At 49.2% G+C, this 20,297-nt stretch overlaps 1 protein-coding gene across 3 annotated transcripts in view; it reads right to left on the reverse strand.

Moving 5' to 3' along the window:
• Positions 1–20,297, reverse strand: part of CEP164 (centrosomal protein 164) — a 37,172-nt gene that overhangs the window by 13,140 nt on the left and 3,735 nt on the right. Inside the window, exons 5-14 of one of the 3 annotated variants that reach the window (XM_054802985.1) lie at positions 18,463–20,100; positions 16,165–16,323; positions 15,140–15,268; positions 14,871–14,948; positions 12,473–12,583; positions 9,703–10,152; positions 8,170–8,244; positions 6,754–6,837; positions 3,430–3,515; positions 1,718–1,867 (exon numbers count right to left, since the gene is read on the reverse strand). In XM_054802985.1, the coding sequence (XP_054658960.1) occupies positions 1,718–1,867; positions 3,430–3,515; positions 6,754–6,837; positions 8,170–8,244; positions 9,703–10,152; positions 12,473–12,583; positions 14,871–14,948; positions 15,140–15,268; positions 16,165–16,323; positions 18,463–20,100 (2,960 nt within the window). The remainder of the gene's footprint in view (positions 1–1,717; positions 1,868–3,429; positions 3,516–6,753; positions 6,838–8,169; positions 8,245–9,702; positions 10,153–12,472; positions 12,584–14,870; positions 14,949–15,139; positions 15,269–16,164; positions 16,324–18,462; positions 20,101–20,297) is intronic. The other 2 variants (XM_054802988.1, XM_054802987.1) reach the window with 2 other exon arrangements.

Below are 20,297 nucleotides of genomic sequence, written 5' to 3' on the forward strand. Positions count from 1 at the left end.
CTTTACAAGGCTGTCAGGCAACACGCAGCACACACTCGAGGTTTTGAGTGGCACGTTATCTCAGGTAACAGCTTGGGGACATCCCCGCGCAAGGGTGGTGGGGCCTCTCGTTGACTCCCAGAGCAAGCCTGGCTGACAAGGTATTAAACCCAGCCCTAGCAGCACTCAGGTCCTGAATAGCTCTTATTTTGCCCACTAGAGCTCACCTTGCAAGGGCAACACGGTCTCACTTTGCAACAGATCTAGCGGCTACAAAACCCTGGCCAGGGCTGCCAGGCACAAAAGCAGATGCCAACAGCGCCTGCTTTCAGCCCAGGGACCGGCAGCGCGCTTCTGATGGACCAGGTATTTTTCTGCAATTGCAAAGTGTGCTGGGACTTTGCCAGCTCCAGGCAACAGAAAGCTCTAAGCACTCCAAAAATTCAAAACCAATCTGTTTCTAATTAAGTTTTTTCAGACAGAGAGCAGCAAAATTATAAGGTCTGAGAGAGGCTGAAGGGGAAGGAGGGGAAAACAAAGATTAGTCTAAGAACAAAATTTTTATTCTTTGCTAGCGAAAGCTGGAGCAGCAAGGTCTCACCATGCTCTGAGACTACTAGCGTAAAGGTGGAGAGACTTCTGTTTTGCCATGAATTAGGGAAACAACAACCCCAGTAATATAGCCTTGAGTCAAAGAGATAAGGTCACTTGTGCAGCCATTAGCTAAAAGAACAAGACACAGCAAAGAGTAGTTGGGTTCTGCAAAAATCCTGCTTCGCTAGTGCTCCCCCATAGTGCTCCACGCTCTAGGCCAGCTGCAGAGGTGCCTACAGAAGGTGTTGTTTAACAGCTGCTCTGCAAAGCAATTCAGCCACTTTCACCTTTTTATCATGTTCTTCCTTTTGCCCCAGTTCTTGCTTAAAAGAGCTCCAGCCACCACACACACATTTACACAACTCAACACAATTTCTAATAGAAAGGGGGAGATGCTGTGCTGGTCTCTGCATCAAAGATTGCTTCTCCACCACTCTGTCCTGCAAGATGCTCTGCCTTCCCCCACCCCCCCCCGCCCCCCGCAATTACATCTGCTGATCTGTCATTTGACATCAAAAGCAAAGTCAGCACAATCACTGCTACTAAGATCTTCTATCACGGTGGAACTGGGGGTACATATCTGCAAAGACCGTCAATTTAGTACAGCAACAGACCACGGCTTTTGCAGGAGCCTGAGCTCTACCATCCTGTGTTCTGACCTTATTATCTCAAGGCAACCAATGTTCCCTGAGACTGTAAAAATGGGGCGATTTGTCAGGTTTTTGTTGCCCCCCCCCCCCAGTCTAAGCACCACTCAGCAAGTGAGCTCAGGAGTCTGCGTGAAAGCATTTATTTCTCAAAGTAGGGTGAATGCTTACAGCCTTGTTAGGAATACTGGGAAGAAGGTGGCTTTTCCAAGTACAAAGCAAACAGCTCGTTCTCCATCCCACAGAGCCCTGTGCCACAGACCCCACAGGCCGAGCTGCTGTTCTCACCCTCCCCGGTACAGACTGTTCACTTGGCACTCTTGCCAGTGAAACAGCTGCTTGGATTTGCATACGGAGATGTTCAAGCTCCGCTGTGCCCACCAAACCGCATCTCCTGGTGTGCTGACTTCACACGCTAACTTCAAACACCACAAAGGGGAACAAAAGGACAAAAGATGTTATGCTCACAATACTATGGACTCAAACAAAGCCCTTACGCTTTCTGCGGGGCGGCAAGCTCCTCCAGATTGATTTGGCTATCCAGCGACCCCTCCTCCAGCTCCTGGGCCACGGCCTCTTCCTGATTGGGATTTTCTAAAGCAAAACACTTCTCTTCTGGTGCTTCACAAGCACTTTGGTCCCTCTCACTTTGCAGCACAAAAGAGGTAACAGAAGATCAGATTAGCACAAATCAGATTCTAGCAGCTACTGCAGGAAGACAAGACAGAGGGGAGACAGGATGTGCGGCTGACTCCGACGGGCACCAAGCCATGCCTGCCAACGGGACCCCTTCGTCCGACATGGGGCTGCCAGAGGCACAAAACACCAAACCATTCCCACCACCTCGAGCCCTGCCAGGCTAACAGGCAGCTGAGGGTTTAATGGGTGTCAGCCTTAAAATACTGAATCCCTCCCCTGGATTATCCCCTCTCTTTCCAAGTCCTTAGAGAACTTCCCCAAGATAAGTCAGCCCTATTAGCAATACTCACACTGTTGTCCAAATTACAGATGGCACTATTGGCAGGCATGCTTACAGTCACAGTACTACTTCGTCTGGGAGGTTCAGAGGAGAGAAACAAGGCAAGCACAAGGTAGCTTTACAGGCAGAAAGAGAGGACGCACAGCTGGGAAGCGGGTACCAAGTGACAAGGAGACAACTCCTGCAGGCAGAAGATGTTTTCGGGGACCTTCACATGAACAGCTCCTCTAAGAACAAGGCTGCGAATCCCAAGTGCATGCAGCCAGTCATTAAGACGGACTGCAGCTTCTTCTGTTCACAAGTTTTCCTGGCACAGGCAACAGCTTTTTGGTTCCCAGTGCCCCTGAGTATATGTAACTCTGCGTGGAGGCTAAGAGCTTTGACACTATTCATCTATAAATGCCACATACTGCAGCTCCAAGGCTGAGGGGGAGGGGTTTGAGAGAGCATGGAGCTCACTGCTCAGCACCATAGTTCAACCATTTGTACAGGTCTCCACAAACAGGCTGAGAATAGCTTCCCTAGACAGTCCAGTCCTAGCAGTAACTAAGGGTCTAGAAGCCAGCATCGCTCTTGGGGTAACAGCTGGTGCACTCGAGTGAGTTGTCCACATACCAGGATATAAAATAGCTTAATGCTTACACATGGTCAACCAGTGACTTGCTCTAGGCCACCTCCATGGAAGGAAATGGAAGAGAACCGCTCACACTGCAGCTGGACTCTCCTGCCACCAGTAACAGGCAGCAAGCTGAGCCCTGGGAGCCTTCAGCTACAGGCTCTGCCCAGTGAGGACCAGTGCTGGCTGAGACTTGGGGGCTGCCTCAGCCACACAACAGCCAGTGGCTAAGTCTTCTGTGGTTAAAGGCCATAGGGCACAAAACCATGTTAACAGGTTCAGACCGTGACTTTTGCAGCCTTGAGGTCAGATAGCTGTGAGGGAAACAGGCCAGCTCCACATCTGGGGCAGTCACAAGGCAATGAGAGACAGGTTTGCTGCCTACTGAGCCAGAAGATGGAACAAAGCTGAAAGCTGCTGTGACAGGACTAAGGAGGTGGCAGGTGAGAAGCGAGAGTTTTATTGGGAAAGACCCTGCGAGAAGCTGCAGCATCCCAGCATGTTCTACAGGGGACACCTGTACATGTTGGAGTGACCAGAGCAGGGGCAGCCAAGACAGGAAAGTCAGAGTTAGAGCTGTCCACACCTCCTTCGTTGCTCTGTTTGTACCATACCTCTCAGCAGCTTTTGTTCTTTTGCTTTGCTCTTCCTCTATACTGGCTTTGCTTTGGTCTTTTTCCTCTTCTCCCAGCTCCTGGGCCTGCAGGTAAAAGCAAACAGTGTGGAGTTTGCCGGCTCCTTCACCATCAAAGCCTCTCAGGACCTCACAGTGGTTTGTTCTGCTGAAGGGCAGCATCAGCTGAGCCCAAGGACCAAAAAGCATCCACAGGCTGCTCCAGAATGCCTGGCTGAATGTGCCAGCCTCCTCTCCCACAGGTAACCAAGGGTCTCAGAACATCGCAGGGATACCTGGCGGGAACAGCTTCCAGCAGCACAACCGAGAGGCTCAGGAGCTCAACTCTCCAGGTCATGCTCAGTTATGGTCTGGGGGTTGCTTTTGCAATACAGAAAATAAACTCCTTGCTGGCACTCTGGACACCAATTGAGGTTTTTTCCTGAAGGTCATATCTTGGATATCCAAGGAACACTAAACTCCCTGAAAAGCATAGGACAACAATTTCCTATAACAAATAGGAATGTCACACACACAAAAGTGAAATGGCATGCTGTGGCCATAGAGCAAATTGATATTTTGGCTGTGACCAGAATCACAACAGGACTCGCTCCTGCCTCGCATCCTGGTTCTCGGGCAGATTGCAACGGGCAGTATACACGCAGTCGTGCCTACCCAAGGATTTCTGGCTGCTCTCCCCAAAACGCATCAGTTTGGGTGCTGCTAAGGAAGCCAGGCCCCTCGGAAACATAGTCTGAGCAACTTCAGTTGGCTTATTTATGACATAGTGAATACTTGAAATACGAATAGCAAATACTCGAATACAAAAAATAGTCTGCTGCTCCTTTTCCCACCTGCTAGCCACCAGGCACCTCTGTCCCTGCAATAGGCACACACCAAAGTGCACTGCGCGTTTCACCTGGGGAAGAACTTCCCTCTTCAGGCTGCCAGCCCTATGTGAGAAAGCAACAAGGGCTCATCCTCCCCGCTGAGGTTTCTGGTCCCCAGAAGAGCAGCCCATTCATAAATTCTTGGGGACCACAGGAACAGCAGGTGAGCTCAGCCCTTGCCATGTGGGAGCGTACTGTGGAGCAGGGCCAAAATAACACAGAATTAAACCAGCAGTAATTTATGCAAATGTTCAGTGGAGCTAACAGCAGAAGGATTCCCTGCAAGTGCTGTCACCTTCCATCAGATCAGCCCGGTCAGAGCTCTCCCAGGCAGCTCCCCCTCCCAGCCTCCCTCCTGCCCTGGTGTAAATAATGACTTCAATTCCTGAGAACCAAGGAGCTCAGCAAATGTTTCCTGGCTCACAACGGGCTCTGTCACTGCTGCCTGTGAAAGGAAAGAAGCCAGACAAATGGAGAATGCGATCTTCCTGGGAATAGGGACAACTAGCCAGAGTAATGCTGCCAGGCCCATGCATGGGGCCACTGCCACACTGCCCAAGGCGCCTTCCAGGAGGGCATTCCCTCCCCAGAAATCATGGGCTGCAGGAACCTCTGGATGCATTTTGAGAGGGTGAGGACAGGACCTGCCTGCAGGGAACGAGGGCTGATTTACAGCCTTGCCAGTGAAATTCCCAGAGCACCTTGTCCCTCCTGCTGCCTCAGCAGTCCCAGTCCTCTGCCCTGCTGAAACGCCAGGCTGTGTCCCACAGAGGACACCTCGCGCACCGATGACGCGAAGCCAGTCTTGTGGCCACGGGAAAGCAGGATGACAGACCAAGCCCTCTCCTCCCACTGCACAGCACAGTTCCCAGGGGACCTCAGCAGGAGGATCTCCACGGTCTCCAGCACAGACCAGCTTAGATGGCACGTCTGCTTCCAGCTCCTCACCGCCGTCACCCTTGGCGCAGCAGTGGGGCCAGCAGAGCAGGATGCCAGCACTCTAAATGCCTGTTAAGCCAAGGGTGAAAGGAGCAGCCTCCCCACTGCCAGCAGAGAAGCCAGGTCTAGCAGGAAGCAGTCCACATGGCCTCCACTGCTCCTGCCAAAACACACGAACCAAAAACCTCCAGTACTGTGCTCGTGCAGCTGACAGAGGTGCTTTTTTTAAAAAAAAAAAAAAAACCATCAGTATTTTGCCAGTATATTCAAAGCAAGGCAAGCTCACTACGTGGAAGTAAACATATTCCCTACAAGCCAGGGTCTCATTTCAGACTAGCCTCTGTCTACCAACACAAGCTGCAGTTCTGCAGCGGCACTGTTTCAAATCCTCCCCTCTCCTCAAGAGAGGGCTGTAAAACTCCAAACACGGCTGCTCCAACGAGCCATTTGTATGCACAGTGCCTCTGCTGCAGCAAAAGGGAGAGGGGGAGAACACAGCAGGCGTATGTTTTGTTTTCCCTTCACATCTGATTATGCTCATTATTAGGCACAAGAGGACAGGTGTATTCTCCAGACACAACCTTACAAACTGGATTGCTCCTCTCTGCTGGACAGGTGGTGAGTTCGCCACTCAAAGCCTCCTCCAGTGCAGCTGATCAACTCGCTTACAATCAGAGCAAGGCTGAGTAAACCCCAGCTGGAGCCTGACCCTCTGCCTCGCTGTGCCGCACGCTCTTCCAGCCAACACGCTGATGAGCCAAGATGGTGCGGGAGAGGGCTCAATAGGAACGTGGGGCTGAGAAAGCCAACTTGGTAACACACTGAGAAGACAAGGGTAAAGCCTCAAGATGCACAGCAATTGTCTTTGCTTAGAACTGCCCGATCGTAGCTACATCCCAGGCTAACGTGATATAGGAAGCACGGACACGTGCATACATATGAACACTGCTTCATATGCCAGACTCACTGAAAGGAGCCTTTTTTCCCCCTGCATGAAGACAAGCAAGACAACGAAATGCTTAAAAATAAGCTTCCCTATACCAAAAAATCTGTCAGAGGGAGTTAACCTCCTTTTCTTCCCATTTATGCTAGCATGTTCTGTTACACAAATCCTTTCCATCTGCTTGAGAAAAGGACAAATATACTCACAAAAGAAAAAAGTAGAACAGACTCTGCTTCCCACCATTCCCCAGGAAGGCCATTTATCTACACTTGTATTGGGGCAGTAAAAGCACACGTGTGAGCTTGCACGCATGCACCCCTCAAGCCACCTCTACTCAGTGTCTGTTCTTCGTGTAACTACCTGCAGCTCATCACTGCAGAAAAACCAGTACATTAACAGCGCTGCCGTAATCCCCAACACTTAACGCATCACTTCCACTTGCCTCTGCAAAGCCTTTATGCCTATAGCATCATCCTGCTTTTAGTGCACCCCAATACAGTATTTTACCCTGCCTATTCGCAGTTCAGTCCCTGATCACATATATAGCACCTACCTTGCACGTGGGACTGTCCAGAACAGGAGACAGAGCCCCCACATCCAGTACCTGCTCAGAAAGCCGACTCTGGAAACCCAAGTCCTAAAGAAGAAAGCAGAAAAGGATCAGTTTCTGATGGGCACGCGCAAGTTTTGCCAGAGATCAAGAGATCAGACCAAAATCCTACCACAGCTTGGAATCCCCACTCAGCACCCAGCTGACAGCAAGTGTTTGGCAGCTATTTGAACAGTTAGACCTAGGAGAGGCTACACCAAGACTCTGGCCTGCATCCAAGCATAGGTCACATCTGTACTGCAGGCAGACAGATGGCTGTTAGCAGCTTGACCAGCAGCGAGCTGCGTTTTCTCCTTCCCAAGGTGCAGAGGCGCAGGGAGGTGAGGTGGCTTATGCAGAGCTACCTGCTGGGATGATGGCAGACAGCAGCGCTCAGTAGATCACGATTCCCTGTGAACTTGGCCATGGGCAGCGTGCAGCAGAGGCTCCCTTTGCTGATGGTCCCTGCGGAAACCCTCCCTGGGAGGCCAGGAGACTGCCACACAGGGAGGACATCGTGGTATCGGTGAGCTCTGTCACACTACCAGTGCACGCTTCCATGCCACTGACCGCAGCAGGCAGGGGTGACACGTGGTATGCCCAAAGCGAGCGGATCTTCCCCCCAGCCTCCACCACTCATTTCTGATACTCCTGCAGATTTTCTGAGATTTTTTCTAAGCATCAGCTCCTGCCAGTTGCCCACAAGCTATTCACTCTCCAAGATAATTCTCCCTCCTGGCAGAGTCTCTGGGGGTCCTTGCACTCAGCTGCACACAGTGAGTGCGTGCGTGTCTGTGCACACACGCCCACAAGCAAGCGCTACAAAAGGTATTGTTTGAGGCGGCAGCTACTTGCCAACACACAGGCTTGTACTAACACCGATAAATAATGATATTCTCAGCCATTTGCCGGCCATGCTGCCTCTGCTCCCACTGGCAGATGGCAATAGCAGTTTCCTGTGGAGATGAAGAAGTGCTGATGGGCATCTCTCCCCATCTCAGGGCCACTCTCCTGCACGTTGTCTCTCTGGGACCTTCAGGAGCCAGGTCTCCCAGCCACACAGACTCCCTTTAAAAAGAGCTGCTGAGTCCCTTCAAGCATAATTTTCACATTGCTTATTGTTTTCCTTTTTCTAATTATCTGAGCACAGTCCCAGCTCTAAGTGACCTAGTTTTCCAGGGATATTACCTCACCCGCAGACACAACCTGTCAAGCGCAGGATTACGTAGCTGGCCTGTGCCACGGCCGTAAGGTCATTGCTTAGCAGTTAAGGAGTCAGGCAGTTGGACCACAAGAGGTGGGCATAACATTAACTGGCTGCGCGTTCCCAAAGGAACACGAAGCCCACGTTCAAGGGACAAGGAGCTTTTAGTCACTCACCACAGGCCGAATCAGCTCACGGTCCAAGCAGTTAGAGACTTGCAAGTCCTCCCCACAGTTGCTGGTCTCAGATGCCTTTGAAAGCCAAGAAGAGACGTGCATTACAGCCTGTACACATCTTACCCCTGCAGCTTCACCTAGGCACTTCAAGATGACAACTAGTACTGGGAAGACAAATCTGGCCTCTCTTCCTGGTAAGACTGGGAAGAAAAAGGGAAAGACACCAAGGGTATGACCCACAAGACAAGCACAAAACACCACTTCACAGATATAAAGGACTTCGGAAGGAGGGCAGGGGTAGGAGATGGGACTGGGGAGGGCACAGAAGTGCTCTTCAAATATCCCTGATAAAGGGCACTTGCTTACTGTCCTCTGCAAGGATCTCTGCAGCTCCAAGAACTCCCTGGCCCACCACGCAAATAGGTAAAGCCACACAGAACAGTACTGTGATCTTTAAAGGTACACCTTGCCGTGCCTACCTAACTGCAGCGAGGACTCTGTTCCCAGCCACGACGACACAATACATAGCCATTCAATGAACAGCCACGTAGCTCTGCTGACTTGAGCAGAACTACCCAGACACATAAAACAAGCGTGCAGGTAACCATTTGTTAAAGCAAAGCCTTCAACTTTAAGCTCTTTAGGACAGAGCACGTTTTCCAGGCTCAGTTTTATAGCTTAACATTTCCTTAAAAAAAAAAAAATCACACATTAATGGAACTAGAAAAATCATCAAAATCAGCGGGAAGGAAGCTAGATCGGAAAGAAAGAGATTTTTTCGGCTCTCATATTGTAACATTTCTGGAAGACGCTGAACAAGAGTGGATAGCATGCGTCTGTCTGGCACCCCAGTTGCAGGGGCCAGCCATGAACCCATCTGCACCGTTAATGGTGGTTCTCCTGCCAGAGACGGCACGATCAGATATCCTGGTTTGCCAGTTCTCCTCCCAGAGAGCGCTAGAAAGAGCACTCGAGGTACTGCACTCAGCAGACTCGAGCTACAGCTCTGGAGCCAGCCCCGAGGTACCATCTTTCCCCGCTCTGACCTCGCACCTCCCCGGTGCATCCTTCCGCAGAGCTGCAAATATCACAGCTGGCAGCTCACTTTACACTTTTGCCCCATCTCTGCATAAGCTGAGAGAAACAACAGAAGGAGAGAAACAAAGCAGCGCGGACAGCTGGGCTTGGTGTGAACTTCATTATAAAACCTGCTCACTTGGTACAGATGGCAGCACTGAAAGCTGAGACTTATTTCTCCTCCAAGACTCAAAACACACGTCACAGTTCAGGGTTTTTGCCTGTCGGTTGCTTTGGACAGCACTGTGTATGCATAAAAATGATTTCCTAGCTCGGTACTAGAGATGCTGATCTGGGAATTCAGAGCACTCGTGCCCCCCCCAGGAACACCGTGCTGATTAGGAAAGCGTTTACGCTGACTTAACAGAAAACAAGTAAGTGCCTGAAGAGCTTCCCTGAATCAGGGCCTTACAAAGCGACAGGAACAACCACAGCAGCTTCCACACCAAACCCAACCTGTGCAGGCTCTCCTCCGCCAGCATCCAGACTGCTGTCTGTTTTCAGATCAGCTGCTGCTTCTTCCCTCGTTCCATTCACCATCTTTCCATCAACAGACACGGTGTCGACAGTGGCAGCCAGGCTTACCGGCTCATCTGCCTCAGCAGCTGGAGATGCAAGTCTAGGTTGCCCAGGACCACTGGGCACATCTGTCCCTGCTGCACTCCTTTCCCCCAGAGACTGCGGCAGCTCATCAGCTGCAGAGATGTCACCTTCCACCTCAGCATCTTTCTTGCCCAGTATTTCATTCCCAGAGAGTTTCCCATCAGACGACTCCTTGTTCTGGCCAGACAGGCTACTGTCAGCATCTCCAGGAAGGACTTGAACTGGAGTCGGAGGGCACACAGCATCAGAATCCAAGGAAGACTCTCGCCCTTCTTCACCATGTCTTGATTTTAAAGACTCCTTCTAGGCAGCAAGTCAAACACAATTATAGCTACAACATTCCTTACCCTCTCTCTGGGAGGATGCAGGGTCAGAAATAGCATGGGTTCTACAGCAAGAGGCAAAAAAAGAAAAATCCAAGCTTTGGGTGACTTAAAGACCAGTTTGCTTTCTTTTCAGATAATCCCTTTCAAAAAACAAGGAACTTCAGTAAGATAAACATGCTCATTTCTTGGGCTCAGACTTTTTTTTTTTGAATCTGTTGCTTTATTCACAGACTGTCAGCAGATAAGAGTTAGCAGCGGCTGCTGCAAAGGTCCCCAGCCCCTGGGAGCACCCTACATGCTCTGCATTTATGCTTCCACATAGGATCTGTTCAGTGAGAGGTGGACTTTACAAGAGACTATTACTGGCCATTTAACTTCTGCCTGAAATCTTAACCAGAGAAGAGCAGGCAGAATGCAATCATCCCACCTTCCAGTGGAATAAACTTGAGGGCAGGCACCAATTTAAGCCACCGCTCTGAGCTCAGAATGAGCCTGTGACTTGCTAACACACCAGACTGAGAAGTGGCAGAACACACTAGCTTTAGGGGAAAAACCAATCCCAGATTAAAAGCTTAGTCACCCAAAGGTTTGGCTGCTTCTCACAGCAATGGGGAGGCCCACAAAACTCAATAAAAAGTGCAATAGCCAGGAAGAAGCAGGAAAAGGTTCCCTCATCGGCATGCACACTAAACCGCTAGCACGCCCTACTTTCTCGCTGTTTTATTAATGCTGTGGTGCCTTGTCAAACATTAGCTGCATCCTGTGTACAGCGTGTACCATACACAGACCGCATATTTTAACGATGTATTTTTATCAAAGTGCAACTGGAATGCTGTCAGCTTTAAACCCGGAGCTGCGGCAAACTGAGAGCACATCATTTGTCTGAGAGACCTTCTCAGGGCTGAGCGCGCCATCCGTCAGACTGGGGAGAAATCAAATCACTGGGTACTTTCCAAAAAAGTCCAGTTCAGAGTCTCACCTGCAATTCGCCAAGTAATAAAGGAAAGCTTATGGCCCCTTTCCAGTTCAGTGCCTGGTTTGCAGAGGTAACAGACACACCATTGAATCGCAAGCCAGCCACACACGACTCTGCAAAGGCCTCGATAACATCTTTATTCCAGAACCCTGAAAACCGTGTGCAAGTGGCATTTCTTTAGTGTTACTTCAATGAGGGAGTCCTCATTACACTTCCCAGTATCTGGGGATTAGTGCATCTGGAGAGAGTGGTCACTAGTTGTGCTCCCTTTTGGACAGGCTTGTTTTAGAGTTTTCCTGAGAAATCCAACAGTGCCCAGGAAGAGATATGTCAAATGAGGCCAGTCAGGATTCTTGTGCTTCAAAACACTACACAGATATTTCCCCTTCGAGGGGCACACACACCCCCCGCAACAGAATATACCAATATATCCAACAATACTGTGCACAGAGTTCTCTCTCCAGGCAGGTTTACCTCTGTCTCTAGAATAACTCTGAACTATTTATTTAGCTGGTAGAATCCTATTGTAGGGACAGATACAGACAAAGCTTGTAACATTACACCTTAATACTGAAGAGTTGCCTTTGTGAAGGGGGAACTATGCCAGACACGCAGACAGAGGAGAGAAGTTTTCCTCCTGCAAAAAACAGACTATGGAATTTTCTATGGATTTCAGAGCCAGGACAAGTCAGTAAGGGTATAATTGGCTTTAGCTGATCTTTTCACAAGCTGTAACACATTTTACCTGCAGCTGAGTGACACTAACTGATGCAAAATTTCTGCCTATCAAATCATTACTTCCAGTGATAGGCATAAGTCTGGAGAAAAGCACATCACTACCAACAGGACCAAGTTTTAGAAAGGCATATGATCTGGAGATGAACAGGAGCCACCAAAACAGAATCCTACTCATCCCAGGTAACAGGATGACTCTGCCACCTCTTCAGGCTTTAACAGGTTGAACATGAGATATTACAACAAAAAATTCCACATTCTTTCTACCTATAGAAAGAAAAAAGACATTCTATGCTGTGTGAGCTCTTTCCTCTTTTTGAAAGGTGATGCGCTCCCTGATTTCAGGCTGTTGTCCGGCACAGCAGCACAGAGAGGAGGGTCAGTTTGCCAGACCTCATCTGGGTAGCATTTACCCTTGGGTTTTAAGTTTACAGCTCTCTCCATACATGTAATACTTTAACCAGCAAAAGAAACAAACCAAGCAACTATCAGATCCATACCACAACACTTTGAAGCTGCCTACTGCATGCAAAGCTTCAGTGACATCATGCAAGCAGGACCATGATGTCAGAGAGCCACTCATCACCTCTCTCAGGCCGCCAGCTTCCTCTGCAGGACTCCTTTGGGGCTGGAGATCAGCTTCAGCGACATCAGCTAATGGGCTGCCACAGTTTTCCTCCTCTGCTTTGCTGTTCTCCTAGTGGGTGGGGTAACACCTCCGCTCGCAAAAATCCCCACATCCCCTGTCCACGCTGGTCAGGTCACTGCCCTGCACATCACCTGCTGCATGCACCCCTGGAGCGGAAAGCTCCAGCAGGAACCAGCAGCACCGCTTCCTGCATGCACATCTCCACAGTAACACCCGAGCTGTATTGCGCAATGTTTATTTACAGAGCCAGCTCCCTTTCACACATCTCCATCTGGTAAAGAAGCCTTGCCTGCTAATTTCCCACCACACAAAAGACCCCCTCGACTCCCAGTGTTTACCCAGAGATCGACCTGTACAGAAAGCAGAGAACTAAACCTCCCAAGCTGCAAGCACTGCATCAGGGGAGCACTTCTGCTGCCATGGGACCCTCTCCCCAGGCACGCAGAGATGCTTCCAGACCTTTTCCTCCTCTTGCCCCTTCCAGCAGTACCCTAAAGCCCTTTCGTATTTTAGGGCAGTCTCTCGCAGCAGCAACTGTTCCATCACAGGAATTCAGAAGGCAAGAAAGCTGTGTTCAGGTGAGGGCTAACCCCCCGAGCCGCCAAGCAAAGCGAGCTGCCTGCAAGAGGCCCTCTTTCCAAGAGTACATTCTAACTACTACACATAAACCTCACGCCTCAAGTTATCCAGCATCTGACTGCGCCTTTTCCCCAGTTACCTTACTCCTTGCTCCAGAAAAGCCCACTGAGGGGAGTTGTGCCATCTTCCACGCAGCTTCTGCTCTCGCTCAACATCCTCGTGTCTTAGCAAGTCACTAAAGCCACATGCTTATTTCCTTTATATCTCTTATTTCCCTTAATACCTTCCAGGGTATTCAGCCCTGATCCACAGCCTACATGAGGCCAGCTTTTTCATCACTTCACCCCGTACTACCAAGATTTCCCCATGGTAGAGCTTGTTAGAGGGATTCTTTCCTGCTCTCCGTTTTGTAAGCAAGCCAGAGCAGGGCTCAGGCTGCCGACTAAGGCTCATTGCTAGCAATGCCTTTCTACTGCCATCTCATGGAACTACAAGCAAATTATGGTTTTTTTCCAGTGGGGCACTAATATCTTATCAGGACTAAGATATCACCATCTGCATTTGCAGAGCCTGGCTGTTGGGTAGCAATTGCCATTTCAGAATGGATTCCTGAAACCTTGCCGCAGCACTGAAATGCCAAGACAGCTCTTTGTTCCTGGACACATTAACATTTCAGTGACGAATTGGGCCCTGACAGGCTGCTTGTTGTTTGGAGACAAGAGAGAGTCAGGCCTTTCTTTTTCACCTCCGCTTTAGCATAAGCCTTTGCCGTTTCTGCCCAGCACTGTGAATGGTTTCTCCAGCAAAGTACTTTACAGCTTAATTTTCGTATGCTTTGAAAAGGAAATACCATAAAACACTTTAAAAGAAATTAATTTGCCTTTCACATACTGGAACAGAATTTTCAAAGCAGTGAAAAAGGATTACTGTCAGTGCAAACAGTTGGGCAGAATCAGCAGAGCTGCTTGCAACGCACTTCCCATTGTGCCCTTGTCATCTTAAGCCTGATCACCGCTAAGAAAGCGCAGGCAGAGAACGCACACCCGCAGGGAAGGGAAAGCAAAGTGTCTGCACAAGGCCACGCGTGCACTGAACTGGCTGCTGATGCTCTGTGTCTGAGCCATGGAATTCATCAGCAGAGCAAGAAGAAAGAAAACAGGTTTTAGGTTGCCACAGAAGAGTGGCCACGTGCAGTCCACGTGGAAGCTTCTGACAGATTCCTGTGGGACTGAGTGACAGTGCAAGAACTGCATTTCCAGAACACGTTCCTGTCTTCTCCCCAGTGCCACCACTGCAATTTCAGCTGAGAACAGGCCTTCTTACTACACGCACTAAATAAAAGCAATGAGGAAGAAAACCGTGCCTTCCTCAACAAGCCTTCCTCCCACACAGCAAGTGCAGCAGCACCTCTTGGATCTGAGACCCTCTCCTTTCTGCTGTTCCCCAGAAAAGCTGATTTCCAGCTTGCCCATCGCGCCTATGTAGCTCTAAATTCCTCCTTCTTCATTCAGGAAGAAAGCTCCACCCTATGCAAAGATGCCTCAAATCTACCAAACTGCAAGCAGAAACCTGCCTTCAATACCCACACAGAGTGGGTCTGGTACCCTCCCCCACCAGCCCTTTCTCTCCATCGGTCTGCTCCAGGTTGTTCCCGCTCACCAGTGACAGAGGAAACCCGTCACTCCAGCACCCGTCCTGCACTCTCACTCCTCAACCCAGCACTTTCTCCTGCCTGTCTCATCATCCGCTGTCTTACCTCAGAGTCAAAGCTGCCTCCCAGGGCACTGATGTCCATGTGCAGGTTTTTGAACAGTCTCGCTGTCCCATGGAGACTCTGAAAGTATTAGAGAGGAGATGGTCAACATTGAGTTCTAACCTCTGCAGTCCCACAGGCCACACAGGAGGAACAGAGGCGTTCCTGAGCAGTGAGATAGGGCAGCAGAGTCACAGCAACCCACCAAGGCAATACGCCTACAGCCAATTCATTTTGCAATTCGGAATTTTTTGCCAGGGCACGCAGAGTACCTCATTCTCACTTTCGTCTTCTTCCTTTCTGCCTTTGTCTAGGGCCGCCGTGTTTGAGGAACTCTTCTCTTCACAGACCAAGCCCAGCAACTTCTCGGTCTGGCTGGTGGGCTTACAGGTCTCTGCAGGCTGCAAAGTCAGAAAGAGAACGGGAAGCGAGAGGACAGCCAAAAGAGAAAGGGAGGTGCAAACCCACCGAGGCACACTGCCTTAGACACTGGTCAGCAGCAGGGAAGCTGCTGAATTCCGAGAAGGTGCTCAGGATTACAGTGCTACCCTGGTTCTGCGGAGCCACGTCCGGCTGGGGGATGACACCCAAGGGGCTCCCATCCTAGACCAGCACATCTGCAAAGCCTGCCTCAAAACACCAATTTGGTCAAGACCGTAATAAACCAAAGTGTTTGAAGTCACCAGTGACAAGACTTAACTCAGCAGGAAGAACGGCTTCAGTGAAGGTGGTTTTGTACAGTGTTTCACAACTCTTGCTTTGTTTCCCTTTAAAAGATCACTTTGTTACCACTTAACATGTTTGTTTTGTTGACCCAAAGGACACATTCCATAAGTAATCGTGCAATGTGACTCTAAGTCTTACTTTCATCCAGAAAAACGTTCTTTAAATTTTTTAATCTCGGCGGGTAAGAGTTGAGTGAAGATACTTATCAGATTACATTATCTGTACCATATGCCATGCTTCCTTTGGACACAAATCAAAGTTCTACTCAAAGGAACTTAACAGACTTTCCACCCCAACGATAATTGAAACAATTCTTTCTTTAGAGCCACTAAACATAACAGAAGAAAGCCCACCACAACTGTAGCACTGGGATCCCAAGAAATAGCAAAAGAAAAAAAATATAGTGAAAGAGAGTAGGGAATTTTATTTCTTTTAAAAAAGAGACAAGATTATTTCAAAACTGACAAGAGATCACAAATGCTGTCATTTAAGCCCCTAAGCATCACCACGCCTGTGCCCTTTTGCAGAGCACGCTTTCCAGGGCACGGTCCCCAGGAAGACGGAGCCTTACCTGCGTTCCTCCTTTGGCCGCAGGGCTGGAGTCCACCGAGCTCGCCACGTCCAAGTTCAGTGACCCACGAAGGACAGCAGCTGGAGGAGCCGCAAGGCCGCGCAGTGGAGCGAGGTTCCCCAAGGGCACCTGGACGGGTGCTAGCAGGGTGCCTGAGGACTGGAGAGCACAGAAGGGACTCGCTGACAGGAGAGCACGGGGCCACCAGCTTACAGCCCTGCACAAACACTGTCTGCTCATACCCGGCCCACCGCCACGGAAAAACTGCTCGTGAGACCCCAGCCAGCAATCACGGCACATGAGACATTGAGGAATAGCGGTTTGAGTCAAACGAGAACGCGACAGCCACGCTAGCTCACACGCTTGCATGTACCCACACACAACACCCTCTAGGAGAGGCTCTTGCCCAACACCACACACCTGAGGCAAACTTCACAACATGAAGCAAGCGAAGTAGAAACCGCTCTGATGGTGAGAAGCCTCCTATTCTCCTCCACAAGCTGCAATTACTATCTCTTTTTAGACCAAAATCCAGGCTGCTTCCTCACCTTACACCAGTAGAAAAGTTACGGGCAGCAGAAAGCAGCTCTGCTGCAGCACCTCCGTAAGAAACTCCTGAACGCACCTCTCCCTTTCGAAGCACAGCAAGAGCCCTGAGAGCCACCCAACATCCTCACCTCTGAGCAACGCATGCTTGACATCTTCCATTATCCTCACCCAAAAGGGTGACCATTCTGTTTGACTGTGTGGCACTCCCCACCCAAGTAGCCTCACCCTGTGATACACGGCACAGGTTGAGCTAGAAGCAAACTACACCAGAATTTTTCCCTGTAACATGCCAGTACAGCCAAGTGCTTTTGCTTCAGCAGATCTTGCACGCTCAGAAATCACAGTTCCTGTACTCCCTGTCCATACAGGATTACAGAGGTAATTCACTCACACACTGAGGGAGAGGGAGATGAGCATGCATTGGTCCTTCTTCCACCAAGTCACTGCCACAGCAATGGTAACAGAATAAATCATACATTCTGGGCTTAAATTGCTTTCTAGAACTACCTGTATGGAGCAGAGGATGTTAGCTGTCCTTCAGCAAAGAAACTCACTTCCATCAGGCTAATTAAAAAACCTTTCAGGATAATCTGCAGGTTATCTGATATTTGTGGTCATAGTTCTTACCAGCTAATTGAGCACTACAACATGCTGGTGATTAGGAACCTGAGCTAGTGATTTGGTGGAGCCACAGCTGGGTACCAACAACAGTAGAGCCAAGCAATTGATTAACATTACACACAGCGACCTTCCAGTCCAGTTTTTCCTTCAGAACAGGAGATTTGGTAAGTTCTAATTAAACTGAGGCAATTACTTATGAACAAAAGACAAACCAACCTGGAACATTCTTCCCAGTAAAGGGAAGGATCCTGCTATAGGCAACAGAGGGAAAGAGTTCAGGCAGGACAGAGCCAAATGGTCCAGCTGTTCACAGAGGAAGGAGGAAGGTACATTTACAGCTGGGCCCATCACACCTGTAAGCTACCTTGGTGTCCCAAGGCCACAGCAGCGGCGGTCCAAGGACTACATTGTGCTCAGGCAAGTCAGTACTGCACCCGCCTGCAAAACAAAGGTCTGTAACCAGTGGGAATAACCCTTCTCTTCTTTGAGAAAGCTAATTCAGTCACATTTTTCCCTGTTTTTCTTTGATTCAAGAGGGAAGGGAGCCCATTTCTCAAGACACTGGACATGGATGCCAGAGAGCTAGCTGTGACTAATGGTTTCCATCACCTTAACCAATTCAATCACTCTGGGATTTGACATTCAGCAAGCAATATTAGGCTAAAAAATTGCTAAATAAGCTATTGCCCCTCAGTTTAGATTGTGGTATCTCCAGGGAAGATTGACTTTGCAGTGCGCTTACTACAAAGAGTCTTAGAGCCAAAATTAAAGATGATTTTGTATTCAACATTGCCATCTGTCATGGTTAAACCAGCACACCATCCCACTTGATTTACTGCCCATCACCTGTTTCTGAGTTCAGAAGGCACTTCATGTCCTCGCACAGCTAAAACAAGGTACAGGTTGTTTAGTGTTTGCCATGCAAGGAAGACCAAAAAGGCTTTTTCAAGCTACATCCTGAGCTTTCGAAAAAGCCACTATAACTAATGCCACATCTGCTTATGCAGCCTCCAATAGGATGGTTTTGCCCTTTTTCTCCTGAAAATTAGCTTAGAAACAAAATTTCACACTCTCAGTTCTCCAGAAACGTTTACAAGGGAAGAGCCATCACAGAGGACTTAGTCCTACCTCATTCCCGCCTGCTCCTTCACCAACATCTATCTTGCTGCAACTCCCCACAGTTTCTCTGGTTTGGGTCATCTCCACTTCCATGCGCTGACAGAGACTGTTGCTCCCCAGGCATTCAACCCGCAGGTCATCTACGACTTTCTCTCCCCACACTCCAGGAGCTTGATCTGTTCTTACATTTCCTCCCTTCGCTTTTCTTTGTACTCCAGCACCGTTAGACTGCCGGGCAGTGCATGTCCCACAAAAATCCACCAGAAGGCTGACGCGTTCAGGTTCTGGGCTGGGGCCTTTCTCACATTCCTGCAGCCTGTGGCACAGTTTCATACCCTCAGAGCTTCGCTCCCTCTCTGACTTCTGGGCAGGACCCAGCGTCTGAGCCGAGGATGACCCCAGGAGGGGATGAGGTAGTAGAGGCTCTTCGGCCACAGACCGCACATCCTTCCACCTCCCAGACTCGTGGTGCAGAGAGCAACGATGGCTTGCTCCCAGTACCTGGGGTGCACTATTGTTATGAGAACTGGCTGAAACGCTGCTATCATACTCTGATATCAAAACATTTCCTTCATCATTTCTCCAGCCATCTTTAGTAGATGAAAAAGGATGTTTCAATGTAGGATCCACTGCAAGAGGAAGGTCCGCAAGGACTCCTCTCTTTGCATATACTCCCCTGCTTCCAAGGGGTAGATCTGCAATCTCTTGAGGAACTGCGGAGTGGCTCTCTACCATACCATTGCTCCTGTCTGCTTCTGCTCCTACTTCCGTCAGCTCCATCTGGTTTAAACCCTTTCTCTCAGGTCTGCAAATGGTCTCATTGCTTTTGACTAGACCGATGGCTTGACCCAAAGTCTCACCTCGAACTTTTCTCTTACTTCTACTCTCATATACCTTGATGTAGGATCTCAGCTCTTCTTGAGCATATGGAACATCAACTGTCTCCTGCAAACTCCAGTCATCTGTGAGACTGGCATCAAAAAGAGTCATTTCGTCATTCCTGCGGTAAAAGCTTTCTTTTTCTCTAGCTTGCAGTATGCCTGGACTTCTTTCCACATCCCCATCCAGTCCTGGAGATTCCTCTCTGACTGAGAGGTGATGATCAGGCTTATGGACACATGCACCCATCACATCTTCCATCTTCCACTTTTCTTTCAGCTCTTCATCCTCAAACAGTAGGCTTTTGTCTTCAAGGGCCTCTAGTAGAGATTTGACATTCTTAAAGTCTTGCGAATAGGATTTCTTTGACAGACAAAAACGTTGCGCTGGTGGCCTAGCTTCTAAATCGTCAGACTGCGAGTCAGAGGAGTCAAAACAAAGCTTTTCTTGTATTTCTACAGGTGTGCCTTGGTCCCAGTGGATGCCTACACCAAAGCTGCTAGAAGAGTGGCCTTTTTCTAAAGTTTTCTCCACATCAGGTAAGGTCTGACATGATCTGCTGAACTTTGAAACAAGCAGGGGATGCAGTTTGTTCGGCCATGTGCCTGCAAATAGTCTCCCGAAGTCACTTATGTCTGATGGTCTCCCTTTGCCTTCATTTCTAATCTGGCTATCTGCATCTGGCTCGGGACTCTCCTGCCCAGGGGGCAGAGTGGCAGAGGGCATTTGACAACATGATGTTGAAGGAAGAATCCCTGGCTGCATTTCCTAAGTAGATAAATATTAGCAAATAACTAAAACATATCACTATATATAGCCTTATCTACCTAAAGTAGAGATATATACTTATTTAATACACAATTTATATATACAAATAGGTGTGTAAGTTTTTGAGCGCTTCAAACTACATGTGTGTATATATATATAAAAAGGAAAAGGCTCAAATTGAAGGCTTGAGGCTTTCC

This window comes from Grus americana, chromosome 24 (genome assembly GCF_028858705.1).
Source record: "Grus americana isolate bGruAme1 chromosome 24, bGruAme1.mat, whole genome shotgun sequence".
Taxonomy (NCBI): Eukaryota; Metazoa; Chordata; class Aves; order Gruiformes; family Gruidae; genus Grus; species Grus americana.